The sequence below is a fragment of the Coenobita brevimanus genome, chromosome 64 (genome assembly GCF_032717465.1).
Source record: "Coenobita brevimanus isolate Jiangsu-jjx chromosome 64, ASM3271746v2, whole genome shotgun sequence".
NCBI lineage: Eukaryota > Metazoa > Arthropoda > Malacostraca > Decapoda > Coenobitidae > Coenobita > Coenobita brevimanus.
The window spans coordinates 506735-520228 of NC_137017.1; the positions used below are offsets into that span (position 1 = coordinate 506735).

The window sequence follows — 13494 nt, forward strand, 5'->3', positions numbered from 1 at the left end:
TGAACACCTCCTGCGATTCTGTCTGGATCTTCTCAAACAAGTCAAATCGATGCCCTTTGAGTCGTAATTTCAGCTTGGAAAACAGGAAAAGTCGCAGGGGGCAAGGTCAGGCGAATAGGGTGGGTGGGGAATGACTGCTGTGTTATTGGAAGCCAGGAACTGCTCGACAACAACTGATGTGTGACCAGGGGCGTTGTCATGATGCAGCACCCAGTCCTTTTTCTTCCATTGTTCTGGGCATTTGCAGCGAATATTCTCCTTCAGACGCTGCAAAACTTCACAGTTAAACTCTCTGCTGACAGATTGACCGGGTGGGACGAATTCCTTGTGAACAATCCCTATCGAAATAAACGATCAACATCGACTAGACATTGCTGCGCCATAGTCCGCCTTTGCAAAACCGCCAAACCACCTACACACCATGTTACAATAGTAAGCGTAGCTCAACAGCACATCCGCTTGCAGACATGACCAGGGCCACACTGACGCACAAAGGGTGCTGCTGACTCCTCCTAGCAGGAAAAGGCAAAACTGAAAACGGTTGGCTCCCTCTGAATATATACTGTACATATATGTATACAGTGGAATTTTGAATTTCGACAGTTTAGAATTTGACGACTCGAATTTCAGTGCGTTTTGGAGTGGTCCACCTACCTCACTTTACTGTGCAAAATTGCATTTTTCGATGCTCTCAGGGCCAAACTCTAACCAAAACAAACAAAGATAATATTTTTGATGCAAACCAAAATGCTAGACGTGAAGGAAAATTATAAGAAAAAGTATGAGCCTAACCTAATATGTGCCATGTGTCAAGAAGAGAATGAAAATCAGCAGCATTTAATCATATGTGAAGCATACAAAGGTATGGTTCCGAGACAGTTCACCGTCAAGTCAATTTGCCATCAGATAATTCCCCGTCAAAACATGGACGCATCCAAAGGAGAAATGGCAATACAGGAAAGGACACAAATACTGTATACCAAATATACACTTGCTGATGAAGCGATATACACTTGCTGACAGTATGGCAATACAATGCAGAACTACAGTTACTTAACTACAATTATAGTTCATAAAGTTTACAGGGGGTGTGGGCAAAAAATCATGATTTTAGGTAGTTAGGTTCGGAGACCCTGGACCCAAACTAATTTTTCCCATAAGAAGTTCAGTTTAAATATATTTATAAAATTTTTCTGAGGCCTTTACACTTTCCTGAACCAATACAGTACATGCACCGATAATTCCTGATACAGAACTCATGTCATATTCTGTCATTGTTGCAGCACCTGACCTTAGACTGCAAACTTAATCTTACTCATTTTATGGCTAATGATTTTACCCAGCACAAACCATAAATTTCATTTTCACAAAAGGCCATGTAAAGTCTGGTTCTGGTGCCTTTTTTCCAGCAGGATGACTAGATGAAAAAGGGCTGCAACAACAACAGCCAGTGTCAGGAAGCACTGAAATGTTGTTAGATTCATCATCATCATCATCCAGACCTCCTTTCCCACCCTAGGGCTAGGTGAGGGGTAGCAGCGTCCAGATAGCGCAAATTTTCACAGTCCAATGGGCCATGCTTCCATTCAGTCATCATTCCAGATCCCGGAATGCTGGCTGCATGTGATACGCTAAAAAACCTTCTCCACATTCTGTAGCTTCACGTAAATGTATCCGATATATTAATTTCACATAAAATAATAAAAGATCACTAGAGTACCAGCCTTACTTGTTATTTGTAATAGAGACTTTCTTACCAGTATTTATTGTGATTTTTTTTTTAAATTATTGTTTAAAAAAAAAGGATCTGTTTGTTATTCATTGTGTTTTCAGAAAATACGTTCCAACGGTGATGCATTAACTGAGGGTGAGAATGGCTCACCACTGCCAGAAGAAACTGAGGAGGAGAGAAGAAGAAATGCCAGGCTCAGGAAAGTGGACCAGAAAATGAAGGTAAGAAAAGGCAGAGCAGATCATACTAAAAATTTAAAGGCAAATGCTAAGCATTAAGACTCAGCCTTTCCTGCTTTGTTCATTCATTTGTTCATATTTTTAAAAAGACTCCAGCATGCGTACAGGTGTCAGCCTTGGTCACCTATTGGTGGCTAACTACACTTCATTCTCAGGCAGCCTCTCTGTTCAGTCCCATATCTCTAAGGTCACACTGTATGACCTCATCTTAGGTCTTTTTGAGTTGGCTTCTCACAACCATACCCCAGACACTGCTAGGCGAATATCTGCACTCCTGCTGTTATCGATTCCCCCCCCCCCTAAAAAACATTGTTATTGCACACCTCAGCTGGTTTCTCCCAACAATAATGGCACAAACTCTGTGGTTTCTGATGGCTTTGAGGGATTCAGAGGTGGGAGGTAATCCCAGGTGGTGGAGACCACTGACTGTCCACCCCATAGCCTGAGAACCCGTTACTTCAAGCCCGCCTCCTGCTTCTTTATGGTATGTTTTTCTTCCTTATTTTGCCTTTTTCATCATTTTCTATTAACCTAGCCATGCCTATGTATGTTTCTGATACTACATCATATATATATATATATATATATATATATATATATATACTGTTATTATGATTGTATGTGTGTATTTAGTAGGACTAAGTTGTTGTAATTGGGAAAATTTGGGTTTACAAGTGGGTTGCCCAGTACTACGGTACTTATGGTAAATCCTGTAGGTTCTGTGTGTTCGTTATTGCACAGTTTCTTCATCACGCACTAGGCACACTACAAATTAGGTGTGATAACCAAGAGATCATTGTAGCTACAACTTTTTACAGCAACTGCCTTGGTCTCAAAGCTGCCTGGATATTATGGTTACATGTACTTTAGTCTTGTTCCATCCAACTTTCATCAGTATCCCCTGTTATTTATCTTTTAGCCTAATTGCTTCACCCAGTTTTGACTATAAACTGTATAGTGCATAACACAGTATAATGTAACCAAGGTTTATACAGTAAACCCTCTATTATATGACTTAATAGATCCAAAGACATGTCTGGATACTGGCTGGCATAATCTGGATACAGAGCCATATCCTCTACTACCCAGCCTCATTATGTACAGTACCCCTCCTAATTTTGGCAGTGTTCTCCAGTCTTTCAGCTGTATTTGGACGTCAAAACACACAAGGGAATATGCAGTGTAATGCTAGACTCCAAGAAAACAATGCATAAACAACAAAAATCCACAAATAACCTGCCTGTAATGTACAATACCCCACCTAATTTTGCCAGTATTCTCCGGTCTTTCAGCTGTACTTAAACATCAAAACACACATGAGAATATCCAGTATAATTCTAGACACTAGGAAAGCAGTGCATAAACAACAGAAAGTTTACAAAAAAATCAATGAAGACGACGGTTTGCTGTATTTTTAACCCTCCGTTCACAGTGTCGGGGACAACAACAGAGTGATGGCTGTTTCCGTGGCACAAAGAAAAACTTCCCAAGGCCAAATATGTCCCCAGCAATTAGTCATATATGTACAAATTGTATGCCATCATCTTTGCTGCCATTTATACTATAAGATAAGCTGATAAATACACACAAAACTGATGAGTAAAAGTGCAGAAATGCCGTGAGATTGAAATTGTTCAAGAGTAAAAAAACACCTTCAAGTGACTTCCCAACATCCTAGTGCAAATTTTGTAAGCCCTGTGCAAGAGCTAAGCATATGTCTAGATGCAGAATTTCATGAGCTTTGTCATGGTGTATGACCGGTGGTATTCTAGTAAAATGCCCAAAACTAAAAAACTCACTGGTGGCAATGCAGGGAGGATGGGAGGACAGGCAAGTGACGCTAGGGTGGGAGAGTACAGGGACGGTGAGGGAGATAAGCCTGGCAGTGGTGAGTATGGGAGGGAACAGAAGAGGGGTGGGGAGGGGGGGGGAGAAACAAGTGCTGCTGGGGGACTTTGACCGTTCATTGAGGAGATGGATGGGTGCTTTTGCTTTGCTGGTGGGTTAGGCTCTGTGTTACTTGCACAAGACCAGTACATTCCCATTGATCCAGCCAGCCGGGGAACTTTGACCATTCAATGAGGAGCCGGATAGGCATTTTCAGTCAGCTTGAGGTTTGTGGTATGTATTATTCTGTATTACTTGCACGTTGCTGTCAACATCCAAGTGATGTGGGTGGCCGAGGGACTTTGACCATTCAGTAGGCATCCAGACAGCCATTTTTGCTTAGCCTGTGAGATACGATCCATTACCCAAGAGCTGCCGGTAGCATCCAAGTGAACTGGGTGGCCGTGGGACTTTGTCCATTCGGTAGAGATCCAGCCATTTTAGCTCAGCTTGGGTACGGTCTGTTACCCATGCGTGAAGACTTTTATCTTCCGATATGGGCAAATAAATCCAGATATGGAAATAATAGATCCAAAACCTAACCTCTGTATGTGGAGCATGTCTGCATACAGAGCGCCAGGAAAGTTGAGTGATTACTGTACTTAGTAAAATTCAGGTAACACAGAAAGATGTTTTTATATTCTTATGAAAAAAGCAACATAGCTGCCATTTTGTTTCACCCTGTCAGTCTTGCAGTCACCCTATAGCTTACATCAATTTATCTGGCGTTTATCCTTGATTTAGCATTGAGTGAAGATCATTTAGAGCAAAGTCTTCAAAAGTCATATCCCACATCTTCAGAGACAACGTCAAGAAACATTCTCTTGCGATCTTTTTCACTGACAAGATGTAGGTGAAGGCTGCCAGGCTGCATGGTGACCTTGATCTTCAGCCACAACAAACTCCGTCGAAGTGAGGCAACTCATGAGCTGACCAAGATCTTTCCATTTGCTGAATAATACAACCAAGCAGTCACTGACTGTGATTTTATTTTTAGTTGTTTTGAAACCTGTATTATTGAATGATTAAAAGAACAGTGCTGCATCTGAAGAATTCCACAGGAAAAGATTTAATTGTAGATACTAAACAATGGGAAAAAAAAAAACACACATATTCAGGCACACAGTATGTAAGATACAACAGGCTAAACCTCTGCCTGCCATTGGACCGTCCTTCTAATACCAGAGGAGACTTGGTTGGGTGGGGGAACAAGTGCATTTTATATCATGGGAAATGCATTGTCTTTACGTTAATTTTTTCTTTCTTTTTTTCAGCAAATATCAGACAAAATCAAAGAACTGGAGAACGCAGAAGTGGATTTAGATGATGATGATAACTCGGCGTATTTAGTTGAGGAGAGGTAAGTGGTGCATGGGTAGTTAAACATGAATGAATTAATAGTCTACCATAAATCATCTTTTTATGTGATTGTGTAGCAAGGAAATGAAATTGGTTGTATAAACTACAGTATATTCAGAAAAGTACATTGCATGGATTTGGCATCCACTTTTTAATGTGATAGCCGAGAGATTAAGTCTCTCTGGCAGGTGTATGTGAATTGGATCAGTAAAGTAATATACAGTGAAATCTTGAATTTTGATAGTTTAGATTTCGACGATTCAAATTTCGAAGCATTTTCATGTGGTCCGCCTATCTCACTTTTCGATGCCAAAATCGCATTTTTCGATGCTCTCGTGGCCAGACTTCAACCAAGACAAATCATGCGTAAGGCAATGTTGTGGTTGTTGTTGGCACCTACTCCCATACAGGAGTTCTTGTCTTTAACCCATCACGTCCCAAGCTATTTTGCACCTCCGACACCCCCTAATCTCGAGTTTTTTTTTTTTTTTTTTTTTTTTTTTTTTTGCTAAAACCTCTGCTTTCGGTGAGAAACATCGAAAATTCATAGAGAAATCGCTCACCTGAGGTTTAAAATACTCGATCCAGGTAGCAGTACCTCCTTACCTTACTGGGTTTTCTAACAGGCTGGCACCAAAGAAAACGAGTTCTGTGGGAGGGTAACTATTTCACACCACTCATAAACAGTATTTATTTATTTACTTGGTACGAATTTATATGTAGTACGAGAGTATATTGGTTTTCAAACAGTAATATAGGCATTATAAGCATTGTTTCACTCACTAACTCATCACTATACCTGATCTTTTTTGGCGACATTACCTGATCATCATTTCTGACTGTTTCTTCCTCTAATGCTATGTAAACTTTGTCCTCCACATTGTCATCGATTGGGGAATCGCTCTGGCCCTGAATGTCTTTATTGGCCAGGTCACTGGTAACAGGTGAATTGCCGAGACAATGGCGCGCAGGGGGGGGGGGTTATGCGGTGTAAGGCATTGTCCCTGCTTGGCATCTTGTAGAGGAATAGAGGAAGGTGTCCTGTGTATATGTACGAAAAATCACGCGCGAAAATTGAAAATTGCAAATTATGAACCTTGCAAAATTATGAACCTTGCAATCGAATGATGTACCAGTACGCCGGATATTGCATAACACCCCTAGTTGGCTATCCATTCTGCGTCGTGCCAGGTAATGTGTTACTATACACATCGACCCTCTATCCTAAAAACTTTCCTGCAACATTGCCCTTGAGTGAAGATTAAAATTTAGCATAAAGTACAATACAGTATTGATGAAGTATGTATAGTACAGTAATACAGTATCATACTATACTCACCTAGTGTTGGCATCGATGGAAGATAGATATGCACAGATACATCCTCACTATACAGTAGTCAGAGCACTAGGGCACAGAGTACTAAGGGGCCACTAGGTTAGTTGCAGCACTACAACAGTGTGTGAGGTATGGGTTGCCACAGACTAAGTTACAACACTGGGGGTTAGCCACCGCGTGGGCCACAAGAGCAGAATGCACAGATAAGTCCTCACTGTACGGCACCCACAGGAGAAATTGAGAGAGCGATGGTAGGGTCAGTGTGCCAGGTGAGCTACTCCTGCATTGCATTGTGATTGGCTGGCATGTTGCGGGGTCTGCCTTTGTCTGAGCCAGAGGGCCGATTGCTACTGTTTATGAGCCGGATACAGTAATCTCCCATATATCTGATGTAATAGAGCCAAAGGCGTGTCTGGAAAATGGATCTGTCTGGATAACGGACTTCTCCCTTGGCTCCCCTTCGTACATAGCCCAGCCTAACTTTGAAAGCCAATGTAAAAGGCCACTACAGTACATCGTACAACACTTGTTCCTGTTGTTTTACGCTACTGTCTGTTCAAGCAGACCTATCAGCCACAGCCAAGCAATTACCATGGTCAAGCAGACCCATCAACCACAGAGAGACAATCACCACTTAAGGACCATATCCTTTAGTGACATGAAAAAAATGGCCACACAAGAAAAATTCAGTGGGCACACGAAACAGTGGTAAAGTGGAATAAAATCCTGGTAAACTAGAATAAAATTGACCCTCCTGCATCAGCCTTACCCAGGATCTCCTGCATATATCTCCAGAGTCATCAATACCCTCCTCCTTTTCCCTGGCCATCATCACACACCTTAGAAAGAGGCATGCAAGGAATAGCAAGGCCTGAAGCAGGTAAGGAACAACCACAAAAACCACCATGTGCGCTGCCATAACTATTATATGAGAGGTGCTGCTCATTACACAGTCGACGCGTGAGAACTAGGAATGACCGAGGGGATCTCTAGTTGATGCTGGGCGAACTACTGAGCCAGACAGCACTGTGCCACCGGGCTGGTCCCTCCTGGGCAGACAGAAATGTTTGTGTGACCATAATTTTCACTTGGACACAAACATTTTCTCTGGATAAAATGGAAAAATGTATGTATAATGATTTAATACGGCCAAATAACAGTGTCCAGGTTATGGATCATTTGGATAATGGACGTCCAGATAAATGGGGGATTACTGCATGATTTTGCTGGATATTGCTTCAATATAGGTGAGCAAAAAGCGCTGGATATTACGCTGGGCTGGATATTGTGACGACAGATAATTTAAGAGTTTACCTATTAAGAGTGAGAGTGAGATGCACAGATGGAAATGAGTAGAACTAACAGCAGTTGACTGGGTACCTAAGTTACGTAACACAAAGGAGACAGGCTAGTGCCAAATGCATGCATATATATGTTAGATTTTTGTTATTTCCACAGAAGGAGCTACAGGCATGCACACGGTATGGAGGCAAGCAGCATAAGCCCCTACAAAAGCTGTAGTACAGCAAGAAAGGCCACAAGCTCTGTGACGAACTTAACACACACCAGCACCAGACAGCTTACTCTCTCTGGCTGAGATGGAGCTGACATTGGTCTTTGTTTTGGCAGGCATCATCGATGGCATGGGAGTGTTGCAGAGAGTGACAGGCAGTTTTAAAAATTCAGTTTCCATGCGTGGTATCAGTTAATGCAGTATGAAATGGATATTTCTGTAATTCAGCCAGATTTTTTGTATTGTCAAGTAATGATGTATGTTCGGTAATGCAGCATTGGATAAACTGAGGATTGCGGTATTAATAATACTGTATTATTATTGTTGCTGTTGTTATTGTTGTTGTTGCTGTTATTATTATTCATTTTGTTTCATTTTGTATCATTTTTTAAGTGTCTAACATGCTTACATGCATCAACCTTGGTCAAGTAATGGCTGTTCTTCATGCTGCCCAGTTTCTCTCCGCCTCCCTGTTCAGTCCCTTATCCTTGATGTCACACTGTGTGACCACACCCCAGATCTTTTTTGGTCTGCCTTTTACAGCCCTACCCCCAGCATTCACACTTCTCACTTTATGCTCTTATTTGTCATCCTCCGTCCTCTCCATATACCCAAACCATCTCAGTGTACCCCTCATCACCACACCAATACACTCCAGTCCCATCCTTCTTCTCAACTCTTCTATCATAAACCTAGCCCCTCCAGGCCTTACATTCAAGGATGCACAATAACATCCTTCTCTGCCGCCCAGACCTAACCAATATATGGCATTACACTTGTAACACATGCTGCCTGCAAAGATCCCATAACATGAAGGCAGCAGATCCCTGAACTTCTTCCAACCACTCCTCACTCTAGCTGCAGACCTCTAGCCCCACATCCAGCCCATAACATATCTTCCAGATAACAAAACTCTTCCTCTTACTCAAGAGACTCACCAGCATGATCAGTCCTTTCATGTCTGACAATCTCTGCATGCCAACAGTTCCCTGTTCAGGCACAGATCTGCTCATCTCACAGTAGAAGACATCCCATACTGCTTGATTTTCAGCTTCCATGTTTTCCCCATGGGTGCATAGGTTCTTTCTACCACCCACTCCTTAAGCACCACTTCACATATCAGTAATTTTAGTTGCTGCACACACTCTTTGCTCCCTGTAACTTAACATTGCTCACCAACCTCCTGTCAGCCCTGACCAGAAAATAGTCAGTCAGGCCACTATTTCCCCCAGACTTATATGTAATCAACCTACTCTCGTTTTCGTTTTCGTTTTTAAAGGCTCCAACATGCTTGCATGTGTCGGCCTTGGTCACCTAATGGCGGCTCTCCACGCTGCACGATCCATTGCAGCCTCCCTGTTCAGTCCCTTAACCCTAAGGTCACACTTAATGACCTCGTCCCATGTCTTTCTCGGTCTACCCCTCATAACCCCGCCCCCAATATTAACACTTCTCACCTTCCTCACCCAATTATCATCCCCCATCCTCTCCACATGTCCAAACCACCTCAATCAACCTCTCCTGATCACAACACCAATACACTCCAGTCCCATCCTACCTCTCAACTCTTCCATTGTAAACCCAGCCCCTCCAGGCCTTGGACGCAGGGACGCACTGCACATCCACCTAATCATTGTCATTTCTGTATGTCTGAGCCGGCGAATATCTTCCTCCTTCACTGCCCAGGTCTCACCGCCCTACAGCATTACACTCCTAACACATGCTGCATACAAAGACCCCTTAGCACGTAGGGAGAGCCCTCTCAATGTCAGGAGAGGCAAGAGCTCCCTGAACTTCTTCTAACCACTTCTCACCCTAGCCACAGAGCTAGCTCCAGCCCCACCTCCAGCACACAACATGTCTCCCAAATAATAAAACTCTTCCACACACTCAAGAGATTCACCAGCAAGTTCAATCCTTTCACGTCTGACAATCTCCACCTGCTCACCCTGGCACGCCGTACACATAAAATCAGCATTATCTCGCAGTCTACCTCTGATACCACTACATCTCTTATGCACCCATTTATCACACACACAGCACAAGATGGAATTACTTCCCACGCCCTTATGGCAAACTGCACGTGGCCACTCTCCCTCGTCTTTGACAGTACCGCCACCAACCCTAGATATCATCACTTTTGTTTTATCTGCATTTACCCTTAAACCCTTTTGCCCCATACCATCTCTCCACTTCCTAAACCTTTCCTCCGCCTCCCTTTCATTCTCTGCAATCAACACCAAATCATCAGCATACAACTCCCATGGGAGTCCGTTTCTAAAGTCACGTGAAAGGGCTTCAAGTACCATGATAAACAACATGGGACTCAAGACTGACCCCTGATGCACACCAAAATGCATGTTGCATGTAATCATGTTCATTGCCTCCCCAAATACAAGTGCTATTTCTCCTTCCACTTTCCTTGTACCATATGCGCATCCCCCATGTACCCCTTCATCTCCTTAAGCCTCCTCACCCATATAACCATGGAAGTCCCCTCCCAAGACTACAATCTCATCATCCCCCATACCACTTTCCACACATATCAAGTCATCCCAGAATCTATCATTATCTACATCATCCAAGCCATCTTGTAGAGCATACACCAATATAATCAGAGTCATGAGTTTACTTAATGTTTCCACTTCTGTAATCCTTTCATTCACTCTCATTACATTCATGACACATTCCACCCATTTCCCAACCAGCACACTCACACTGCTATATCCATTTACATTTCCCTGCTAAAATAGCTTATACCTACAGTCCTCCCTGGCAGTCATTCTAGCTGACCCTCCCCAATTCCTGACTTCCTTTACACAACTGACATCCTCCTGCCTCCTACTCATCATCTCAAGAACTTTCTCCATTCTACCCTTCAAACTACCCACATTCCACAATGCCACTCTGAACCTTGTATTTTCCAGATTAAAGAAGCAGTTCACCAAGCTTCATGACTACTACTGCAGACTTGCACAGTGTTCATCAGCAACAGGTCGACCAATTGAAAGGAAATTTAAATATACAGGTACTGTATAATAAAGAAATGTAACTTAAAAACATTTTAGTTCATTACTAGTGCTTTTGTGCCTACTCTTAATCCCACTGCGAGTTTGCCATTTTTCTTGTACAGTGAAAGCTTGATTATCCGTTTTCGGAACATCGGGTTTTCGGCACATCCAGTCTGTGACTGAATGATACAGTGGTACAGTAATACATATAATTATCTGTATGATACCCAGTTTGGCGCCTGGTGGTTAAGTGGGTAATTATTGCACTCCAATCGGATTGAGCCGTTGAAGGTTTATATCCAAGGGGTGATTGGGGTTTATTGCTCATATAATGCCACTCAGGGATGAGTGAGGCTTGTCACTCTCATCTTAAATGTCGGGACCAACTGCTTAGCCCCAGGCTCCTATGCTCCTCGTGGGGCGATGTGGGATTGGATGATGGATGGATGGATAGATATATATATATATCACCATCATCATCCGGACCTCCTTTCCCACCTTAGGGCAGGGTGAGGAGTAGCAGTGTCCAGACAGCCTAAGTTTGCCCAGTCCAATGGGCCACGCTTCCAGTCACTCATCATTCAAGCCTCCGGAATTCTGGCTTTATCTGATATGCCAAAAAACTTTCGCCACATTCTGTAGCTTCACATAAATGTATCCGGTTAGTCTGAACGCTGTCACATTAAAAAGGGGTACCAAATCCTTGATCATGCACTTCTTTTGTCAGTTCCCAAGCCTCACCAACTTCCATACCTCTCTTCCTCACACACTCATCGACGATATCCCTCCACCTTCTCCATGGCCTACCTCACCTCCTGCCTCCTTCAGAATCACTTAGGTATACCTTTTTCACCACTCTAATGTTATCCATTCTCTCCACATGACCATACCATCTCAGTACACTCTCTTCGATTCTGGTGTCCACAGACTTCCTCACTCTGCATCTTTCACGAATGACATTAGTTCATATCCTATCCACTCTCTTTACTCCACATACATTCCTCAGCAGTCCCATCTCCACTGCAGTCACTCTTGACTTTTCATTTTCATGCCACACCTAGTCTCACATCCATATGTTAAGGTTGGCACTAACACTCCTTCATGTAAGCCTCATGCAGCTGCAACTCTCAAGCCTCTGTTTCTTATCAAGGCCTGTATAGCACCTGCTACTTTCCTTCCTTGTCTCACACTACGTTCCACTTCTTTTGCACATTTTCCTCTCTTTTCTATCACTGTACTCAGGTATTTGAACTCATTCACCAAATCCAGTCTCTCTTCATTCACTGGAACATAACACTGGGAGCACCTTCTCTCTCAGTAACCATCACTTTACTCTTTTCTACATTTACTGTCAAGGCATGATGCTCACAGACATCAGCAAAGTGCTGCGCTAGTCTACCAAGTTCTTGTCTGGTACTTGCAAGTAGCAATGCATCATCAGCATCAAACAAATTTGAGATATTCCATCCATCACCATTCATTACCAGCACCATCCCTTTCTCCATCACTCGTGTTTTTACATGCGCAAATCTGTCCACAATCCCTCTCTGTCTTCATTGTCATTTGCTTTTTCCAGATCCCTAATTGTCATAAACACCTTATAATCCTTCTCACAAGCCCTCTCCACTATCCATCTCACTGCAAATATTTGATCCACACATCCTCTGCCACTCCTTCAGCCACTCTGTTCATCACTCATTAGGACTTCTGATATCTCTCTTACTTTCTCTATAATAATTCTTCCATATACCTTCCCTACAACACTTAATAAACTTACGGTGCAATAATTCTTGCACTCACTTCGCTCACCTTTATTTTTGTACAGGGATACAATCACAGCCTTTTTCCACTCTGCTGGCACAGTTTCACTCATCCATGCCTTCTTACATATCTCTAACAAACACTTCACTCAGTTTTCTCCACTACACTTAATCATCTCTGCATACTTCTCATCAACTCCAGCTGCTTTCCCATTTTTCAGCTGCATCACAGCGTTCTTCGCCTGTGCGAGTGTCACATTTCCAGGCACTGCATTACGTCTCTGCACATCCCCTAAACCAATCATGTTTACAGCCTCTTTGCACAAGTGTGTGCTACCACAGTGTACTAACTCATGAATTCATCACGAGGATGGAAAGTTTAAAAGGTCCTTTCAAGGGAGTGTTGCGTTCCTTATTTACTGCGGTTAAATTATTGAGTTTCATTTCACTCACAGTAGATTGGAAATTTTTCTATAATGATGACCCCCCCCCCCCTTTTTTTTTTTTTTTTTTTTACACTTGGTGGCTCTACTGTCTTAACTGATCCAGTGAATAGTAAGGGTGGTTTGCTCTGCTACAATAAAGTCTCAGACACCCTTTGGTCCCTAATAGTACTATTTTTTGCTGCAAAGCAACTGAAAGTTGTAATACATTTAC

The 13494-nt window shown here is 42.7% G+C and overlaps 1 protein-coding gene across 1 annotated transcript in view; it reads left to right on the forward strand.

Annotated features, from left to right (window-relative positions):
• The window catches only part of LOC145404603 (uncharacterized), a 50298-nt gene that overhangs the window by 21177 nt on the left and 15627 nt on the right, over positions 1–13494 (forward strand). Inside the window, exons 5-7 of the mRNA XM_080276121.1 lie at positions 1834–1953; positions 5133–5218; positions 10994–11094. Coding sequence (XP_080132247.1) covers positions 1834–1953; positions 5133–5218; positions 10994–11094 — 307 coding nt within the window. The remainder of the gene's footprint in view (positions 1–1833; positions 1954–5132; positions 5219–10993; positions 11095–13494) is intronic.